Raw genomic sequence first — 21,653 nt, 5'->3', positions numbered from 1 at the left:
ATGTAGCCTCTGGGCAAAACTGAAAATGGTGGCAGAGAGAGAAAGCACATTCTCTGCTTTTCGGAATGCAGAAGCTTCAGGGAGGGAATGCAGATCACTAGAGCATTAATCTCATTATTACTAATGGTTCTTAATAACTAAGGGGCAATGCTGGGTCTCCAGTTGGCTGAAATGATCAGAAATTGCTCACAAGGTTATACAAATAACTAAATATAATTTGACACTAAATTACCATCCCAGACATACAGTTTTCCATACAGTCTCTTATTGCAAAGAAAAAACTAAGTAAGAACATCAATAAATAGAATAATCCAATTAAGTATCTTTCCATTTGGGAACTATTTAGAATTGAGAGTTTAACATGAAGCTAGGACAGAACAATTCAGTGTTTACTGATTCAAATTAAAAAAAAAGGAGGGGGGCTTTTATTGTAAGACAATTTTTCTGTTATTTTGTTTATAAAATAAGTGTTTAATTAATCTGAATGGCTTCGTAGTGATCTTCATCTTTGCACATTGCTCCTAGATGTAAGGCCTAATTTCCCATAAATAGATTTGTAAGTTATTCATATTTAATACAGGTACCTTTTTCTATGCTCAGATATACTTATAAATATAGTCCTCTTTTTTTTGTTTGGCTTTACCATATGTAATAGTCACCTATGACATCTGCCTGGAGGTACAGACATACATGGGAGGAAGTCTGCCCAACAGAGGAGTTGGGGCCACCTCATGGAGAAGGAAATGGCAACCCACTCCAGTGTTCTTGCCTGGAGAATCCCAGGAACGGGGGGAGCCTGGTGGGCTGCCGTCTATGGGGCCACACAGAGTCGGACACGACTGAAGCGACTTAACAGCAGCAGCATGGATCCAATGAAAGCACTCTGAGCTGTGAGCTCCAGACAGTAGGTATTTGACATGTTTGTTGAATGAATGAATGACCTCAGCTTTACCAGAGAAGGTATTTTCCAAGCATGCAGGTAAATAAAGCCTGGACTAGTTCCTCCAGGCTGAATTTCCATAGGGAAAATAGTGGCATGTCTAGCCCTAAAGTCAAGGTACAATCAAATTCTACTTCCCAGATTTACAGGATCCTGTGTCACGTTCTTTGGTAAACCTTCTGTGATTCTTACTATTAAAGCATGGATAGCCTTCTCTACATACAGAAATGGGACTGACTGCCCACCCCTCCAGGGTACTCAAGACAAAGAGGAAGGGCATTTAAGCCATACTTACTGCTGGTGGAGGACACATGGCTGTAGTCGGACCTGAAACACAAAACCTCAGTATTAGTAGGATTAGACGTGATTTTTCTCTATCCAAGTGATCTCTTCAAGCTAGAATCTTAAAACAGTCAGTAGTAGCATTTAACTGGTAAAGAAATGCCACAAATTAAAAAGTGTCATGCTGTGGACTGTTTTGCACAGAATCAAGTTATGTCTGAATTTGAAAGCTCAACTATAAAGACATTCTAGAAACCCAGGGTCCCTCATATGGGCTCTGTGAGTCTCCCACATGGGAGACCAGATGGGTTCCAAACCATCTAAATTTACTGGCAAAGTTTTGAATGGAAGCTTATTTGTCTGGGGAGAAGGCTCAGTGTTTTCAACAGATTCTCAAAAGGGTTCACAACCCCCACCTCCCCCAACCTCCAGCACCGCCCCCCACGAAGGTTAAACCGCTGCTAAAGGTTAAACCCTTCAAAGGTCAGTTCCACCCCTTGGGGAAGTGTTTCTTTGCTGATGTAAGCAGAGGTGAAGTAGACCCCTGGTGAGTGAGAGGGGACCCTGGCTGGGAGGGCCCCTATACTCAAGGTCTGGCTGATTATCAGGAAACATTCAGGCATAATGGTTGATTTCAGTTCCATCTGGGAAGAAATCCTGCTGATACTAGAGTAACAGGATGTGGGCTATGATCAGCAAAGGCAGGGTTAGGGCCAGGGTGAAATAACCCATCAGTTTCTACACAGCAAATCAGCTGCTGGCATTAGGCCTCTGTGAGAACGGGAATCTGGCCAAGAGCTTGCCTGCTTAATCTCTACTAAGTTTCTGCTCTATTTGTGTGGCTCTCAAGCCGTCCCTCTCTGGCAACTTCCGTGGTATAGAAGCTATTGGTTTTCTCCCCGCAGGGTCCCCAAGTCATTCTCAGTAGGCAACTAATCTCTCAGGCACGGAGGGGTTTATTCTGCCAAGGTGGTAGTTAGGGGACACAGTTATGCAAATAGACTAGTTAATTATGTTTAATTTTATAGGTACACACTCCCTGTATTTACTAAGCCTCGTGTGGCCTCTCTTGAATCATTTTTTATTCCACTGAGTTTCTTACCACATTAAAAAGGCATATACAAAAAATTTTTAAGATCATAAAAAGCACTCTCTCTCTCTAGTTAAAACAACCTATATCTCTCACACACAATGATGTGCTGACTTACTGGTAGAGGGACACAATGGAAGCAAGACAGAGAGTGAGTTTCTCTTTTCAAATGAAATACCACGTGCGTGCTAAGTTGTGTCCAACTCTTTGTGACGCTATGGACTGTAGCCCACCAGGCCCCTCTGTCCATGGGATTCTCCAGGCAAGAATACTGGAGAGGGTCGCTATGCCCTCCTCCAGGGGATCTTTCCGACCCAGGAATCGAACTCTTGTCTCTTACGTTTCCTGCACTGGCAGGCAGGTTCTTTACCACTAGCGCCACCTGGGAAGCCTAAATGAAACTGGGTTGGCCAAAACATTTGTTCAGGAATTTTCAGAACACTATCGTGGGAAAACGATCGAATTCTTTGGCCAACTCGTACTTTAATTGTCACAGAATCCCTGAATTTTAAAACTGGAAAGAATAACAACCACTAACACTTGCATATCCCTCAACAGATTACAAACTGCAGCCACTGAAATCTCACCCAATTTTTCATACCACAGATTTGGAAACTAAGGTGATAATCGTTGTAGGGCGACACAGGAAGGGAGGAATGATATGATAAAGGCTTGAACTAGGGTGGTGGCAAGGAAGGAGTTAGAAGGGAGAATAGCGAGTAGAGCCCGGAGACACACACTAGCTCAAGGAACAGGGAGAGGAGAAGGAGAGCCAGGGATCAGGACCATTATGAAATGCAGGATTTGTAAGTCAGTGCATTAAATTCCTTCTGGAACCAGGCAGGACATAAATAAACTTTAGGACGATACTTAGCAATGTAACTATATATAAATGCAATGAATACTCAACCAGCATCCACTTGGTAGAAGCAATAGCAAAACAATTCCATGACAATGTGATCATCTTAAGATGGCCAGGCTTCAAAGAAACTGCATGACAAGTCCAATAAAACATTGTATAAGAATGTGCAATCGTATTAATTTTTACCATTAAAATTTTGTCAGTATTTTCAGCTAGGGTTTTCCAAATGCTCTCGAAGCATATGGGTTTCACACATGCATACATTTTAAAAGATTTACATATGGATGGGTACGTATGTAGAATAAAATTTACATTTGAAACATTTTCTAAGAATCTTAAAGTGCAGAGGGGGTATTTTAGGGCAGGTGCTAGCAGAATGGATGCCTCTGCCTTGAATCTCTCCATGCTTCTTGTGATGAAAAGCACCGCCCGGGTCAGGCATGCCAAATGGTCAGTCTACAGTCACTCTTGCCCTGCTCGAATTCCTCCCTCATACAGCGGCCAATCTTTGCAAAGCACAAATCTGAAGAAGTTCAAGCTGGACATAAACCCCTCTTTCTATGACTGATGGCCTCTGCTCAGCTCTGCAATCTCATCCCTCACCCCAATTTCTACCCCTGTCCACCATCAAAACAGAAATCAAACAGAAAGCAAAGTCACTTACAACCTCACATTGCTTTCCAGCCTCTGGTCCTGGTGATGTCATTTGTACCCAGTTGCCATAATGACAGAGCTACAATTTTAAACTACTCTTCACTAACTCTATCATAAAACGCTGCCACATAGTTCCTGTAATTATATAGATACAGTGATATTCTATAATTTGGTCAACCATGTCCCTTTTGTTGGCTATATGGCTGTTCCTGATTGTTCACTTTTGCAAAGCACACGGCGATGAGATACTTATCAATATATTTAATTTCCTTAGAAAAATTATCATGATGGGGAATAGGAACTGAGCTGAGGTATGAAGACTTCTCTAGTTCTTAAAAGACATTCCAAATAACCCCAGAAGGTTATTTACTAGAAATATGGACAGTGGAAGGCAAACTGTAAAGCTTGAAACAATTTTGTGCATAAATATCGTCAAACAATTTTGGATACTGACTCTGGTTCTCTGGAGGGTGTGTACTCCCAGGTTTTTTAGGTAAGAGGAAACAAGTGGGGATCCCCTATATTGGAGATCTTCTTTATTGGTCTCACATCCTAAGATGTGAGAATTTATAAGAATTTATCTAGCTGGCTCTGCATAAGATATTCAGCTCTCCCAGAATGAAGCATGCTCTCACAAATTTTAGGATGAAAAATTTATGGACACATGATACAGATAAGCAGGATAATACAAAAATTATATATATTCACATACCTGGCACATATAGTAGACACATTTTCAAACATTACATTTATTTAGTAATGTAATACTAAACGGAAAGTGATAAGTGGTCCCTTGACTGGACTTTAATCACAATTATACATAGAGGGGTTAAATAGAAAGAGGTCGGCACTTAAGATAGTTTACCACTATCAACAGCCTACTGACCAATTTTTATATTCATTTAAAATGGATAACTTCCTAAATTCTCTTTTCCAGGGAAATCTTGGGGTAAGAACTGATCTAAACATTTCAGTGAAATTGATCTTGACATTTTGGTAAACATCAGCTCAATGCCCCATGGACCTCGTCTGTGAACTCTCCGTCTACTGAATTAGATGCCAAAGTCATTTAGAGCTATCAAGCTCCACCTTGAACACAAAGATAATAGAGTATCTAATAGACCGCCTTTTCTTCTATGCAAGATTTCCCATCTACCGTTCTTTAAACGTCTCGTTTAAAAATCTGCTCTACCTATTTTTTTTCCCCATCCACCGGTTTATAAACGCTAGACCTGTGAATTGCTGGTTATCTCTGAAATCACAATGATGCATCTGCTGGAGGTCACCCAAAGATAAAGGGCATAATATGACCCTATGTTTTCAGAAGCTCAGTGACAGCTGACATTACTGCCATTAATGCCAGGTCAAACCTCTGAATGAAAATAACCCATCAGCTATTGTTATATTTCAAAGAGCGGCTTAAAGGCCAAATCTGGGAAACAGCACTAAAGAAACACCCGTTGGAAAACATTCATCTTAGTCTTTTGTTTTGGTTTACAAAACTCTGCTTGTCTCTCTGTTCAAGAGATTCTGTTTCTTACGATAGTGGACTACAGTCAGTAGCCGACTTGCCAATCTTTTTCTAACAGAAGGTACATGGACGCACAAAGCAGGTTTTCAAGTGGATCTAGAGAATGCGAGTTTCAAAACGACATCAATTACCCCAGAACGCTAGTTTGCTTTTAGTCTTCAGCCCATGTTGAGGGGTCAGACTGCAAAGGTACTGATAGCATTCCAAGCAAAAGAAAGCATTTGAACAGAAAATAAGAATTAATTACTGACCAGCTGCTCCTTGAAAGACAACTTTATCAGGTGGAAAGTGTGCTGGAGACCTGGGCTTCAATCTAACCCATGCACCCTCTAAACCTTCATTTCCTCATCTTTAAAATAAAAATAATTATCATATCGAGGCATGTGCCATAGCCTTTCAGATGTTCTGAACAATGACCAAATTTGTAAGGCATTTAAAAGCATCAGAGCCTCTACTGTGATGAGGACACAGAACACATGGTTCTCAGTGCACCTGGAGGTGTACCTTCTTATTATATAAAACTCTAAGGACTTCCTTGGTGGCACAGTGGATAAGAATCTGCCTGCCAAGGCAGGGGACACAGGTTTGATCCCTGGTCTGGGAAGATTCCACAGGCCATGCAGGAACTAAGCACGTGTGCCACAACTACTGAGTCTGCGCCCCAGAATCTGAGAGCTGGAACTACTGAAGCCCGCTGGCCCTGGAGCCTGTGCAACAAGAGAAGCCACCACAATGAGAAGCCTGCGCTTGCAATGAACAGTAACCCCCACTTGCTGCAACTAGCGAAAGCCTGTGCAAAAACAGTGAAGACTCAGCACAGCCAAAAATAAAAGTAAATAAAATAAACTTTAAAAAAAAGCATTAAAAAAGAAAACTCTAAGGGGCTTCCCTCATGGTCCAGTGGTTAAGAATCAGCCTTGCAATACCAGGGAGGCCGGTTCGATCCCTGGTCCTGGAAGATTCCACATGCCCGGAGGGCCACAACTACTGAGCCTGAACACTGCAACTACTGAAGTCCACACACCTTAAAGCCTGTGCTACGCAAGAAGAGAAGCCACTGCAATGAGAAGCCTGAGCACCACAACTAGGCCTGCAGCAACTAGAGAAACCTGGACACAGCAATGAAGACCCAGCGCAGCCTATATATATATATATATATATATATATATATATATATATTTTTTTTTTTTTAATCCTCAGGTTTACCATTTGGCATATTTTTCATACTGAGGGTGTACTTATGCCAGGCACCATTCTAGGGACTTTAAGTGAATCGTGTTAGTTGCTCAGTCGTGTCTGACTCTTTGCAACCCCAAGGACTGTAGCCCGCCAGGCTCTGCTGTCCATGGAATTTAAGTGTATAGACTCATTTAATCCTCACAACCACACTATGAGGGGAGCACTATTATTGTCACTCACAGTTTACAGAAGGGAAAGCAGAGGGTAGAGAGAGGTTAAGCAACTGGCTCAAGGTTCCACAATTCCTAAGTGGAGGAGCCAGCATTTAAACTGCAGCTGGCCGGCTCTTTTGACTGTAACTTTCAAAGGGATGAGACAGTCCACCCCCTGGCAGTGGGACCCACAGAGGTTCTTAGAGGGATTTCAGACGCGCTGCTGAAAGGATCAGTCATCAGCTCAAGCAATAGCCCCAGAATGCCTTGCTCCTCTGTTCTGCTCACACCAGCCTAGCAGCAGTCCCCCCACCAACCTTGATGACCCCAGCTGCCCACTGTCTCTCTCGGCCTGCCCCTAGGCAGGTGAACCCTGCTGCAACAGAGACAGACTGGCACCTTCCGATGTAATCACTGATCTCAGCTGGCTTCTCGCTCATCTTTGCTTGAACAACTACACCAGGTCTCCATTCTCCTGGGGGCTGCATCTGGACTCAGTGGAAACCCATGTTCCCTTCTCTCCCGCTGATTGCAACAGGGATGTCCCCCCTCTTTCCAAAGCCAATCTGTCCAGCTGGTCCAAGGTCCATCTGCCCCCACCTTTTTAGAAAGCTGACATTACAGATATACATCTTTCTCCTATACAATTAGCCTTTCTCATTCACAGAATCCTTTCTGTGAGCATTTACCACCGATTATTGCTTATATTGAAGACTCCTTCCCTCATCCCATTCCCCCCTCCCAGCTACTGCCTCTCCTCTCCCCTCACGCTGACCTGGCTTTTGCACCCACTTCTCCTCCATCAACTACTACTCCGCCTTCTCTTCATCATCTCCGTTTACAAAGAAGATACTTCCGGACTTCTCTCACGGTCCAGTGAGAGAATCCATCTGCCATTGCAGGGGACATGGGTTCGATCCCAGGTCCAGGAAGATTCCACATGGAGCAGAGCAACTAAGCTCACGGGCTGCAACTACCGAAGCCTGAGCCCAGGAGCCTGTGCTCCACAGCAAGAGAAGCCACCACAGTGAGAAGCCTGCACACCGTAACTAAACAGCCCCCGACACGCGGCAACTAGAGAAAGCCCACGTGGAGCAATGACGACCCAGCACAGCCAAAAATGTACAAAAAAAGAGAAGACACTTCATCTTCCTCCTGATTCATTTCTCAGTAGCATAGCTTATCTCTTTCCTTTTTTTCCCCTTGGCTTCCAGGGTACCCCTTTCTTTTTTTCACTCTATGCCTCCTTTTCCTCCTTTTTCTATCCTCCTTTACCTGACATTTAAATATTGTAGTTTTGCAAGGTTGGCCTTCAGTAGCACCTGCTTCCCAGAGCCGTTGAAGGATTAAATGAGTTAATGAAACAGGGATGTTGGGAAAGATTGAGGGCAGAAGGAGAAGAGGGCACCAGAGGATGAGAGGGCTGGATGGCATCACCGATGCAACGGACATGAACTTGGGCAAACTCTGGGAGATGGTGAGGGACAAGGAGGCCTGGCGTGCTGCAGTTCACAGGGTCGCAAAGAGTCAGACATAACTGGGTGACTGTGGGCGACTGAACAACAATGAAACTTCCCAGATGGCCCTAGTGGTAAAGAACCCTCCTGCAATGCAGGAGACATAAGAGACATGGGTTCAATCCCTGGGTCGGGAAGATCCCCTGGAGAAGGAAGTGGCGACTCACACCAGTATTCTTCCCTGGAGAATCCCACGGACAAGAGAAGCCTGGTGGGCTGTAGCCCATATGGTCGCAAAGAGTTGGACACACTTGAAGTGACTTAGCACACAGCACAAGTCTTAGCATGATACCTGGCACATAGTAAATGCCAGGCATGTGTTTGCTATGACCTTTAGTCGATTTAATCCACTCTGAAGGCTTTAATTGCCATTTTCAGGCTGGCAGTTCCCAAATGCAATGCCATCCTGCAGCCCTCCTCTCTAGGTAGATTACCTGACTGCTGACTCACTATCTTTCCTTGGATGTCTCCCAATACTTCAAGAACAGCATGTTGAAGAGGAAACTTCTCATACCCTGCCCAAACTTGGTTTGGAGGGGATCAAGGGCTACTCTGAGACTCTGATGAAAAATAGTGTCTTCTTATAAAACTGCACAAAGCCCATCATTTTGCTTACAGCTCAAAGCAATTCATGCACCCCAAATTAACTCCTTGTCTTAGAGGATGTGTCACTTGAGCTGACTCGTGAAAGAAGAGTAGAGTTTCACCTGGCAGACAGGCATGCCAGGTGGAGAAGGGCCCAGCAGGCAAACAGGGCAGCTCGACACAGGCGAGGGAACCAGAGAAAATCCAGCTGATGTGGTCGGATGCAGGGTGCAAGGATGGGCCTGTCAAGTGAAAGGGCCAGAGAGTGGGGGTTGGGGGGTACTGCACAACCCTGGGGCTTGTGGGCCAGGGTTGTACTTTGTAGACAACAGAACCACTAAAAGCTTGCAAGGCAGAGAGACATGATCAGATTTGCATTTTAAAAATATGCTGTGCTAAGTCGCTTCAGTCATGTCCGACCCTTTGTGACCCCGTGGACTGTAGCCCACCAGGCTTCTCTGTCCATGGGATTCTCCAGGCTAGAACACTGGAGTGGGTTGCCATGCCCTCCTCCAGGGGATCTTCCCAACCCAGGGACTGAACCCGAGTCTCTTACGTCTCCTGCATTGGCAGGTGGGTTCTTTACCACTAGCGCCACCTGGGAAGCAAACACATACTGAATGCTTTCTACATGTTTTCTGCACAGTCTCCATAGGCAGCTATACAAAAGCTGGATAGGGTAAGAGGGGGTAAGTGCTGGAAAAGCAGGAAAACTATGGACAGTTTTTTAAATAAGTAAACTCAACTTTAAAGGATAAATGAGTAAGTGGCGAATACTAGATTAACAGAAATAGCCTAAACTATTTCACTTAAATGTATGCCACTTTAGCTTTAAGAATGCTACGAAAATAATAAGAATTCTTCAAACAATTCTGTCCTATTAACATACACGTTATGACAGAGGCGGAGAGGTGGCAGAATGCTCAGCGAACCCCTCCCAGGAGCCCTGACAGCTGTCATGCTGTTCCTTGGGAGTGTGTGTGTGTGTGTGACACTTCTGGGTCAGGGCTTCCTCTGCACTTCTTCAAGACAGCCCTTGCAAAAAAGACCTGTTTTACATGAGTTCCGCAAATTGAAAACCAATGGACCAGCTTATGCTTTATTTAACCCAGCTGAAAATAAGCTGGTTAATTTTGCTTTGTTCCTTCTACTCACAGTCTAGCTAACTAAAGATTGGGATGGTGAGGGGCAGGAAGCCAAGAAAGTCTGATTAAAGTGGATAAATGTCACATATACAGAGTGTGGGAGGAAGCACAGGAGTTCAGTATTTGGAATCAGGTTGCAACACTGGAAGGTAATTAGGTTCTGTAGTGAACCCTTAGTGATCACAAGTGTGGGTAACAAGGAAAGCACATCGCACGTAAATGCTTTGGGGCAGTAAAGTCTCAGATGTGGGCTAGAGTGGGTGGAGGCTGCAAGTGAGGGTGGGGTGGGCGGGCAGGAGGGGCTGCCTAGGGAGACTCTCCCGGAGTCAGGTCAGACCCTGGGTCCATTGTGGACCTGGACTCTCTTCCTATCCTCCCAGGGTTGCCAAATCCTGAGATTATTCTGAATTGCCCCCCTCCCCCTCAACCTTCCAGGAATGAGGCTTTCTGTGCTCTGGGCAGCTCCGGTCCTCCCCACAGCCCCCTCCCCCCGGGGCTACCGCTGATAGGAAAAGACACCCTTTCCTTCTGGGTCGGTACCCGCATCCGGGATGTAGCACTGACTCTGCACCGGGAAGTCCTCTAGAGATAGGGGCTGGGCGGGAGCCTTTACAATGACCTCCGTCTCCTAAAAGACATTCAGTCTTTTGTCCTACTCAGGAGAACAGTGTTGGTGGGAGAGGGTTAATTATATGAGTCTCCAAAGGTTTGGGCTAATTGAGTCAGCTGAAGCAAGAGGATATTAATAATAATAATAAACAGGGCTAGATCATAGCACTATCCTCACCCCACCTGTGTTCAAGGCTAGTGCTTCCAGCTGGCATAGGTGCGAAAGAGGCGAGGAAGTTTCGGCTGGGCAGCGGAGGGGTTGCGGAGACAGAGCGTCTCGGCAAGCACAATCAAGCCATAAAATGAGAAACGCCTTTCTCTTAGGCGACTTCTGAAAGACTTCTAGGTCTCACGTGTCCTACCCTCTTTACTTCACATCCCCAAGCCCCCATCCCGGACTCCAGGGGGCCCCGGAGTTACAGAAAGAAAGTCCTCGCGGAAGGTGGAAACAAGTGCAAGCGCATCCCTGGTCTAAGAAGGATACGGGGGACACTGCATTTGCACTGCACGCTGCATCATCTCAGAGATAGCGGAGGGCAGGAGGGGCTGGGGCGGTGTGGGGTTACTCTGAACCTAGAGTCTGTCCATTTTCCTGCCCCTCAGGGAGGGGACAGCCCTGACCCGGGCAGCCACGAACCACGCCGTTCTGTTCTCAAGGCCCACCCAGATGGGCTCACCTCAGCCCCTCCGGCTTCCCCGAGGGACCCGGAGGCAGCAGCAGCCCTCGTGGCCCAAGGCCAACCCAAGCGGCTCCGGCGCGCGGTCCAGGAAGGTCCCCGGCCGGGAAGAGCCGCCGCGCAACTCGGAGAGTGCCCCCCCTCGCCCCCTGCCCGGCCCTGACCGCGCGGCTCACCCTCCAGTCTCGGCGCCCGAGTCCACGCAGTCATCCTCCTCGCCGCCACCCGCCTTGGGGTCCATGGTGCGCTCCCCGCCGCGCTCCGGTCGCGAGCGCCGGCGTGACCTGGGCGGCTCTGCTCAACCCGGCCCGGCGCGAGCTGGCGGGGCTCTCTCGGAGAGTCTGGCGGCCGGGGCTCCGGCAAACAACTCCGGCACCACCCCGCGCCGCGCCCTCTCCTGGCCGCGCCCAGCCGGGTCCCCGGGGGCTGCTCGCGTTCCGCCCCTCGCGGTTGCCGAGCGAGCGTGTGCGCGCGCCAGAGGGTGTGTGCGTACGCAAGAGGGCGTGTGCACGTGGTGTGAGCGCGCGCGCGTGTCTGCGCGGAGTCTGTGCGCACGCAAGAAAGTATGTGCCTGTGAGCGAGCGTAGGTGCGCGCGCGAGAGGGTGTGTGCATCGGATGTGAGCGTGTGCGCGAGCTCGCATGAGCCCGCATGTTGCGTGCCGGTGTGTGGTGTGAGTGCAGGAGTGGGTGAGGTCTGTGCGGTCTCGTGCACTTGTGGTTTGTTGTGGGTGGGTGGGTGAGGCATGTGATACTGGTCGGTGTACACTTCTGGGTGTTTGCTGGGCGCGTGTTCCTGTCTGTGCTTTGTGACCGCTTATCAAGACCAGCGCTACATATTCTTACATATAATCTCATTAAATTCACAACAAGCTATAGGATCGATATCAACAGTCCAATCTTACAGATAAGTAAATCAAAGCTCAAAGAGGTTAAATAACTGGTCTTAAGAAAGAAGAAAGTAGAAATGAGTGCCTCGCTAGTGAGCCGTGTGAGTGAGCGGCGCCTCTCCCCTGGGCCCACAGTCCTGGAATTCAGATTCCTAGGGATCGCGGGGAGGTTCCTGAGCCCCGGCGGCGTAGCAATTCCCACGGAGAAACAGCAGGGCGCACGGTGAAAGCGAGGAGAAACCTGTTTTACTTCTAGAGCATCTAGGTGTTTTCTCACAGTTCCCTCAGAACTGCCGACACTGAATTCATTATCACCTCCTTTAGCACAGGTCTGGGCGGCTTCCCGCTGCCAACTTGCCAGTTTACAGCTAGTGTCATGTCATTTTGTGTGCTGGTCGCTCAGCCGTGTCCGGCTCTTTGCAACCCCATGGACTGCAGGCCTCCTCTGTCTGTGGAATCCTCCAGGCAAGGATACTGGGTTGCCATTCCCTTCTCCAGGGTATCTTTCCAATCCAGGGATTGAACAGCGTTTCCTGCATTGCAGGCAGATTCTTTACCATCTGAGCTACCTTTTGCTAGTTAAAAAAAAAAGCCTTTAAAAATAACTTGAAGACAATTGCAGGCACCTGCATTCAGGGGTTGCTGCTGTAGGGAGATAATGGATGTTTGTAAAATACCCTGCTCAGCCCCTGGGGTGAGTTAATGATCACTATTGAAGGGGATCTCTTCCCCTTAGGGTGAGGCTGGATAGAGTTTGGGGTCAGGAAGGAGCAAACTACTTGGATTTAATTCTGACAACCCTGCCCAAGGCATAGGAAGGCACTCATTTAGTTTCTTCTGTTTTGAGACAGGTTATTTCGCCTCTTTGAGCTTTGATTTACTTCTTTATAAGATTGGACTGTTGATATCTACCCTATAGCATGTTGTGAATTTAATGAGATCATATGTAAGAATATGTAGTGTTGGTCCTGATAAGCACTAAGTCCTAGGCAGCCATCGTTACTTCTAAAGCATGAGCTAGCTACAGTCCCAGTCTCGATTTGCAAAGCTGTGACAAGTGGTTTCAAGAAGGGGAATCTATTTTTCTTTCCTCTCTCCCTCTCCTCTCCCGTCTGTTCTTCCTTCCTACTTACTTAAATGCCACTCCCTTTGATTCTTAATTAAATTACACAACACAGAGATCTAACTAAACCAAAGAAGAATAGACATGCAATCTCAGCAAGAAAAAACATAGGTAAATATGCCAACCCCAAGTCTTAACTGAATTGTCCTTGCTGAGCATAAAATTCCCTGCACACAAAATAGAGATTGAAATATTATACTCAATTTGTATTCATTAGCTGAAAGAAGGAGCATGTCAGTTCTTCAAAGGAGATCCCCCTCACTGCCACCCCACCCCCACCCTATATACTGATTTCTAAAAGGAAATTCTCAGACAAAAGAATTGTTGTAAGAGATTTACAGCACAATGCCATTAATGACCAGCTTCAATTTATTGGTACAGTCAATAAATTACCAGTTAGAAGGCTGAGCTCTGGATATATAAATGAAGGAAAACAGCAGTGGATATTATGCTTGCCCTCACAGAGCTTATAATTTCTCTCCTTATAAGGATTAGTGATGAAATAAGTATATATTAAAATATATATATATAAAACATGAATGAAGATGGATGCTATGAAGAAAAAGAACAGTGTGTCCTGAGAGAGAACGTAATTCAAGTTGGAATGTCAGGGAATGCTCTCTCAGGAAGGGATATTCAGCCCTCTTCTGCTTCAGGGTCTTTGCACTTACTGTTTTTGCTCCCTGGAATAATTGCTCCCAAATTTTCTACAAGGCTCTTGCCACATTATCTTTCAGGACTCTGTTCAGAGAACAAACTTATAGACACAGCAGGGACAGGCGAGGGTGGGATGAATTGAGAGAGAAGCATTGAAATATATACATAACCATATGCAAAACAGATAGCTAATGGGAAGTTTCTGTATAACACAGGAAGCTCAACCTGGTGCTCTGTGACAACCCAGAGGGGTGGGTTGGGGTGGGGGGTGGGAGGGAGCCTCAAGAGCATATGTATGCGTGCCTGCATGCTCAGTTGCCTCAGCTATGTCCAACTCTTTGCGACCCCGTGGACTGTAGCCCACCAGGCTCCTCTGTCCATGGGATTCTCCAGGCAAGAATACTGGAGTGTGGTGCCATGCCCTCCTCGAGGGGATCTTCTCAACCCAGCGATCGAACCTGGGTCTCCTGCGTTGAAGGCAGATTCTTTACCACTGAGCCATCTGGGAGGCCCTGAACATACGTTTGCTTACAGGTGATTCATGTTGCTGTATGTACGGCAGAAAGACGAACACAACATTGTAAAGCAATTATCCTCTAACTAAAAATAAATAATCTTTAAGAAAACATTGAACTTAAAGGACTCCGTTCAAATGGCCCCTGATCAGAGAGCCCTCCCTTATTAAACTTGCATCACAGTGCTCCCTCACCCTGTTGTGTTCTTTCTTATAATCCTACCAGCACTTGATATATGACAGATTTATTGACTGATGACCTCTTCTTCCCGACCTAATCCTACTCATGGAACGCCAGCTCCAGGAGAGCAGGGTCTCTGTTTTGTTCACTGCTGTGTCCCCAGTACCTGGAACAGTCCTTGGAGCGATAGACACCTGCTGAGTGAATGAAGGGAAAGCAGCCGCAGCCTGGGGTAGGGGAGGTAGTAAGGAGAGCTCTCCTGGTGCAGAGACCAGCAAGAGTGCGCAGGACAGAGCGCTGCGCGTGTGATTAGAGACGGAGGGAAGCGGGAGGGACCAGAAGGACCCCACATGGGAAAGATGACAGTGAGGCATTTCTGTATAAATATGACATCTCCCGGAAATCAAAAGACCATTGTAGTCTATTTGAAAAGTCGTAGAACAAAGACTGTCCATGAAACCAGATTTAAGGGCTGATAAAAGGGGCCAAATAAGTAAGTATAATGGAAATCAACCTTGAATATTCACTGGAAGGACTGATGCTGAAGCTGAAGCTCCAATACTTTGGCCACCTGATGAGAAGAACTGACTCATTGGAAAAGCCCCTGATGCTGGGAAAGATCAAAAGCAGGAGGAGAGGGGGACGACAGAGGACGAGATGGTTAAATGGCATCACTGACTCAACGGACATGAGTTTGAGAAAACTCTGGAGGATAGTGAAGGACAGGGAAGCCTGGTGTGCTGCGGTCCATGAGGTCGCAAAGAGTCGGACACAACTGAGGAACTGAACAAGAGCCATAAGATAATGAACATTCAGCCGTCTTGTTCTCCTTAACAGCCTCAAGGGCACCTACCTTTGTCTATTCTGTGTCGAGGCAATTCATATTGTCACCTCATTTAATCCTGGGCAAAATTCTCTGAAGTAGGTTTATTTTTTCACTTGGCACTTGAGGAAACTAAATCCCAGTGAGTTCAAGGGCCTTGGCCCAGGCCACCCAGTGAATGAGCAAAGAAGCCAGGTGACCCACTGAATGTGGATGGAGTCCTTGTCATCTGCCAGGAAGGCCAGAGGGCCGGCTGTCACACTCTCAGGAAGAGGACACTAAGAAAAAGAGCAGAGCAGAAACAGTGAAATTAGCATGGTCCTTAGAAAATGAGATGCTGCTTAAATTATTTTCACGCGTCTCTTCAGTCGTGTCCGACTCTTTGCAACCCCACGGACTGTAGCCCGCCAGGCTCCTCTGTCCATGGAATTCTCCAGGCAAGAGTCCTGGAGTGGGTTGCCATGCCCTCCTCCAGGGGATCTTCTCAACCTAGGGACTGAACCCTTGTCTCCTGCTTCTCCTGATTTCTATTCTTCTCAAATATCCAGAGAAAGGTCAAATTAGGTAAAAACGTGGACCACGTCTCAAATGATGGGTTGATCCAGCTCCCCTTGATTGCAGGGGACACAAGTGTTATTTTTCATTGGCACGGCCCCCGACGGTGACTCAGTAATGGTGCATTTATTATCAGGAAGAGAAAAGTTGTGAACAGTACTCACTGTCCCTCTGAGCACGAGTATCCAGCTGGGCTCTCCCTTAAGTCTTTGGGTCTCAGGAGCCTCACTTTGTTATTTTTTTGGTAAGAGGATCTTGTAGTGGTCACCAAAGGATATCTTGCCCATAACCTTTACGTGATTCCTGGGCTCTCCTTCCAGCTATTTAACGTTGATCACTTTAATTGTGGGGGTGTAACACCCTCCCCCTCCCCCCTGTAAGATATGGGCAGAGGAGTGTCCCTGGTCTGCTTAGCATGTCCTGTCCAAACCCCTTAAAGATGTTCCCACTGGAGTCTGAGGCCAGTGTGGGAGGAACACTGAGGCAGGGTATCATAGGCCAGGAAACCTGAAACCTGATTTCTAACCAGAATTCATCAAGTCACTAGAGCAGCAGTGTAGATTATCAGCTGTTTTAGACGCGTTCACGACACATCAGGCATTGAAGTACAGGCCTTCCATGCACAAGCTCTTTAATCCTCACACGAAACTATGGGGCTTCCGTTGTCCTTCACATGAGGTTGTTGGGTAGTGATGCATATATATGGAATCTAGAAAGATAGTTCTGAATCTAGAAAGATAGTACATGCCAGGCAGCAAAGGAGACGCAAACATATAGAACAGACTTTTGGACACAGTGGGAGAAGGAGAGGGTGGGATGATTCGAGAGAGTAGCATTGAAACATACACATTACCCTGTGTAAAATAGACAGTGAGTGGGAGTTTGAAGGATGACGCAGGGCACCCAAAGCCAGTGCTCTGAGGGGTGGGGAGAGGGAGGTGGGAGGGGGTTCAGGAGGGAGGGGGTCACACGTATGCCTGTGGCCGATTCATGTTGATGTATGGCAGCGTCCATCACAATGTTGTAATTATCCTCCAATTAAAATAAATGAATTAAGTTTTAAAAACTTCTAAAAGCTGGGCTTGCTGTTATAAATCTCACAAGAGATGTGAAGCCCCCTAGAAACTATGAAGCATATGATCACAGGGTGTCACTGGTTTTTTTTCAATCACTTTTTCTCAGAGAGATCTGAACACAATCTCTTGTTGGATTTCACCCAGGATACTGTTTTCAGCCTCTGTGGATGCTGCTGCATACGGTGGTGCGTTAGAAAAAGACCATCCATCCATTTATATGTTGGGCACTTGTTGTGTGTCAGGCAGTGGCCCAGTGCCAGGGACACCCTGGTGAACAAGTCAGAGGCCGTGGCTGGCCTCATGAAGCTTTTGAGGTCGGGAGAGGACAGTTCATCTTGTTCCAGACCCACCGGCAGGGCTGGCCTTTCCACCAAGCCGAGCTTTCTTAGAGGAAACCCGCCTCCCTCCCACCCACCCCCATCCCCACCCCCGACCCCCACCTCCCCACCTGACCTGATGCCTTTGTCTATTAGAGGAGGACTGGAATATCAATGCCCTTACTGAAGGAAGAAACTCAAAATAATCTGATAGAAAAGAGCATCAATTTTGTCAGTGAAAGAGATAGACTTGTAATCAAAAAAGTAATAGGGAGAGTGCCAAAGGAGTTAGTGAAAGAGAAGTAGCTTTAAGATGGAACTTGCCTGGTGGCAGGAGACATGGATTTGATCCCTGGGTCAGGAAGATCCCCTGGAGCAGGAAATGGCAACTTATTCCAGTATTCTTGTCTGGAGAATTCCATGGATTTAGGAGCCTGCAGGCTACCCATGGGGTTGCAAGAAGTGTTAGACATGACTTAGTGACTAAATGGCAATAACAAAGCTTTAAGAAAAGAAATCTAAGGGTTAGAGGTTGAAACATTAAAAAAAAAATTAAAATCTAGGCATGGGATTTGCTTGGGTTTGAGTTTCAGTTCAGAGGGAAGTTAGGCCATCTCATTGCATGAGTCTCAATCTTCTGGATCATTTGTTGTATGGCCACCCTGACCTAAGATTGTTCTTTAAGTGAAATTCTGGCTTATGGTATCTATTAGCAAATTGAACTGGGAGATATGTTGGTTTGAGAAGTTTTGCTCATTCATTTTTATTTAATTCTTTATTTTTAAAAAATAGATTTTCAGGACTTCCCTGGGAGTCCAGTGGTTAAGACCCTGGGCTTCCACTGCAGAGGGTGCAGGTTCGATCCCTAGTCAGGATTGCACATGCTGTGTGATGTGGCAAAAAAATAAAACACAAAACACATTTCCCGGAAATAAAAATTCAGGTTAAAGAGAGACATGGGAAAAAAATTCTCTTTCTTCCAAGACTCCAGAAGAGTTTGTCTGATGTGAAAAATAAATATTATGATCATGACAAGAAAAATTATAAACTATTGACAAATCTACTTAGACAAAGAAAGCCACTAGCCTTACAGGCAACCATAAGGGGACCAGATGGCAAAGGGATAAATGAAACTAAAGATAAACTGTAGCGTTGGAAAATAATCTTATTAAAACATAAATGACTCTGCTTGGATAGGGAAGAACAGAGAGAGTGGTCCTGCCTTGGAGCCTCCAAAGAACTCTCAGCCTTTGCATTACGGGGTAGACCCAGAGTCCAAGGCCAGACACCCCATGTTGTGCCCACCGTTACCCCTCCAACTGCCTGGTAGTGAGCAAAAAATGAGATGGGAACCTGAAAGACTTCTGGAAACGTGCTGTGGAGATTTATAAATATAGGGAAACATTAGACTCAGGACACTGCCCTCCAGGCCCCTGAGAGGAGGGCTGTGCCCTTGGGAACTGTGGGATGCTAGCTCGTGGGATGTTAGCTCTCTGTCTTCGTGTCCTCACACTTTCCTTCAGTGACCTGATCTTCCACCATTCTGCCTGCCTGCGTTCATTCCTTAGGGCGGCCATAACAAAATACCACACTCTGGGGACCTTCAACAGCAGGAGTTTACTTTCTCACAGCTCTGGAAGAAGCTGTAAGTCCAAGATCCAGGTGTTGGCAGATGCGGTTTCTCCTGAGGTCCCTGGCCTTCTCTCTGCACCCTCACGTGCTCATTCCTCAGTGTGCACATCTCTGGCATCTTTGAGTGTATCCAAATTTCCTCTCTTTGTAAAGACATCAGTGAGATTGAATTAGTCACTTAGTCATATCTGATTCTTTGGAAATCCATGGACTGTAGCCCACCAGGCTCCTCTGCCCATGGGAGTCTCCAGGCAAGAATACTGGAGTGGGTTGCCATGCCCTTCCTCAGGGGACCTTCCTGACCCAGGGATTGAACCCAGGTCTCCTGCATTGCAGGCAGATTCTTTATCATCTGAGCAACTAGGGCCCACCCTAAATGGCCTCATTTTAATTTATTTCCCTAAGGACTTTAACTCCAAATCTGGTCACCTTCTGGGGCACTGAGGGTTAGGGCGCCAATATGTGAATTTGCAGGTGCAAAATGTAGTCCATAACACTGCTTTCAAACACATCTCATGTAGGAGGCAGGATGGTAGGTGTAGTGGGTAGATTTGAGTTTTGATCCCTGCCAGACCGTTGAGTTCAAACTCAACAGTCTATGACTTTACTAGGTTTATAATCTGGGGCAAGTTTTGTAACCTCTCTGACCATCAGTTTCTTTGTTTGTATTGCAGGCACTCTAAGGGCTTGTGAGGGTGGAGGAGTTATTACAGAGGTAGTGTCTGGCATGTGGGGACTTTGGGTATTAACATTAATCATCATTTTGCTCAATAGTCAGCTTCCAAGTCTTTCTCTCTCCATGCGCTCTCTCACCTTCTGTCCAAATGCACCTGCCCCCTTTCAAGCAAATGCCGCACACTCGCTCTCTCCTCCAAAGACACTGACTTGAGTATCCTGATGGATCTGGTTCAAATAAGACAGAGCCCCTGCCCTTGAACCCTGATGTCATGACTGGGGGATTCAGGCAAGTAAACCCCAAACCTCAATATGACGTAATCAGTATGTGTGTAACTCAGTTTTAAAACTTGTACAAGAAGCTATTAGAGTCCGTGGAAGGGAGGAGACGATACATCTTGAGAGAGAGAGCAGCGGGAGGGGGATGATGAGGAAGGGATAAGAGAAGTTTCACAGAATAAAAAGTGTAAGTTGAGACCTGAGGAGGGCATAGAACTCACCAACCAGACAGAAAGGGGAAGGGCAGAGACCTGTCTTCTTTGAAGTCTAGGCTGTTCTGCCTTTCCTTCTGCCCCCTTCCCACCATTCCCGGTCCCCTTGCTCCTGGTGGGTTGATATTAAAGTCTTGTTGGTTCCTCCTCTGGTCCAACGGGAACTTGGACATTTGGCTCACAATCACCCTTTCCAATACTGCTATCATTTTACAGCTGTTCCAATGGCCATTTAAAACTCCAAGATGCAAATTTATGTTCCCATCCTTCCCACTCCCATTTCTGTCTCCCCATCTGGTCCTTAACCTCATGAAGATTTCTATTTATGTATCTCAGAGTTGAGCCACCCTTTAAGCTCTGGATGGATTTGCAACTTTAAGAACGTTCATGGCCACCCTCTACTTACAAAATACAGACAAACACTTGAACCCTCTGCTTACTGCTTGCTGTTGTTGTTTTTCAGCCACTAAGTCATGTCTGACTCTTTGTAACCCCATGGACTGTAGCATGCCAGGCTCCTCTGTCTTCCACTATCTCACAGAGTTTGCTCAAATTCATGTCCGTTGAGTCAGTGATGCTATCGAACCATCTCATCCTCTACCACCCCCTTTCTCCTTTTTGTCTCCCATCTTTCCCACCAGTCCTTTCCAGTGAGTTGACTCTTCGCATCAGGTGGCCAAAGTATTGGAGCTTCAGCTTCAGCATCAGTTCTTCCAATGAATATTCAGGATTTATTTCCTTTAGGATGGACTGACTTGATCTCCAGGGGGCTCTCAAGAGTCTTCTCCAACACAATTTAAAAGCATCAATTCTTTGGCCTTCAGCCTCTTGCTTGCTAGATGTGCCCTAACATTTTCTCTCGTCTTAAAATCCACTGCATTCCTCCCTTCTCTCTAGGCTAGCTTATTACACTGACCTTCCAACGGCGCCCCCATCCCTTGCTGCCTCTCTCGTTTAGTCGCCATACTGCAGCCAGAGTGCTCTTCCTGAGAGGCAGGTCTGACTGCAGCACCTGCCCTACATTCTGAAGGACTGGCAGAGCTTCCTGTGGAGTCCTGTCCCAAGGCTACAGACACGGAACCCAGAACCAAGGTCATCTCTGAAGCTGACCAAGCCCCTTTGTAACCATTGGCAAAAGCATCCCCCCGCCCCACCTGCCATCATCACCAGCAGGCTTCTTGATCCTGAATTAGGCAGAATTGCCCAATCCAGTACTTACTCTATAGTGCCCTAACCAGTCACCTAATGCTGCCCTTCCAGCAGAAATTTTCTTTGCCTTGAGGCTATAAAAATTGGCCACTAACCAGGAAAAGCCAACTCTTCCTGATCTGTCAGGAGGTTGCCCTGCTGTGCTCGCAACGCCCACATTATCTCGGCTCCATTGCTCTTAATAAACTCACTGCCTTCTGAAATGCTCTGTTGGGAAATTCTTCTCCAA

The 21,653-nt window shown here is 46.5% G+C and overlaps 1 protein-coding gene across 1 annotated transcript in view; it reads right to left on the bottom strand.

The window, feature by feature from the left end:
- FAM124A (family with sequence similarity 124 member A) overlaps window positions 1-11,524 on the bottom strand; it is a 118,237-nt gene extending 106,713 nt beyond the window's left edge. Inside the window, exons 1-2 of the mRNA XM_068984751.1 lie at window positions 11,460-11,524; window positions 1,236-1,267 (exon numbers count right to left, since the gene is read on the bottom strand). Of these exons, the coding sequence (XP_068840852.1) occupies window positions 1,236-1,267; window positions 11,460-11,524 (97 nt within the window). The remainder of the gene's footprint in view (window positions 1-1,235; window positions 1,268-11,459) is intronic.
- Between the last annotated feature and the right edge of the window lie 10,129 nt (window positions 11,525-21,653).

The sequence above is a fragment of the Capricornis sumatraensis genome, chromosome 12 (assembly GCF_032405125.1).
Source record: "Capricornis sumatraensis isolate serow.1 chromosome 12, serow.2, whole genome shotgun sequence".
In the NCBI taxonomy this organism is placed as follows: domain Eukaryota; kingdom Metazoa; phylum Chordata; class Mammalia; order Artiodactyla; family Bovidae; genus Capricornis; species Capricornis sumatraensis.
Note: the sequence above shows the minus strand (reverse complement) of the source record. Positions and strands in the feature narration are given on the sequence as shown.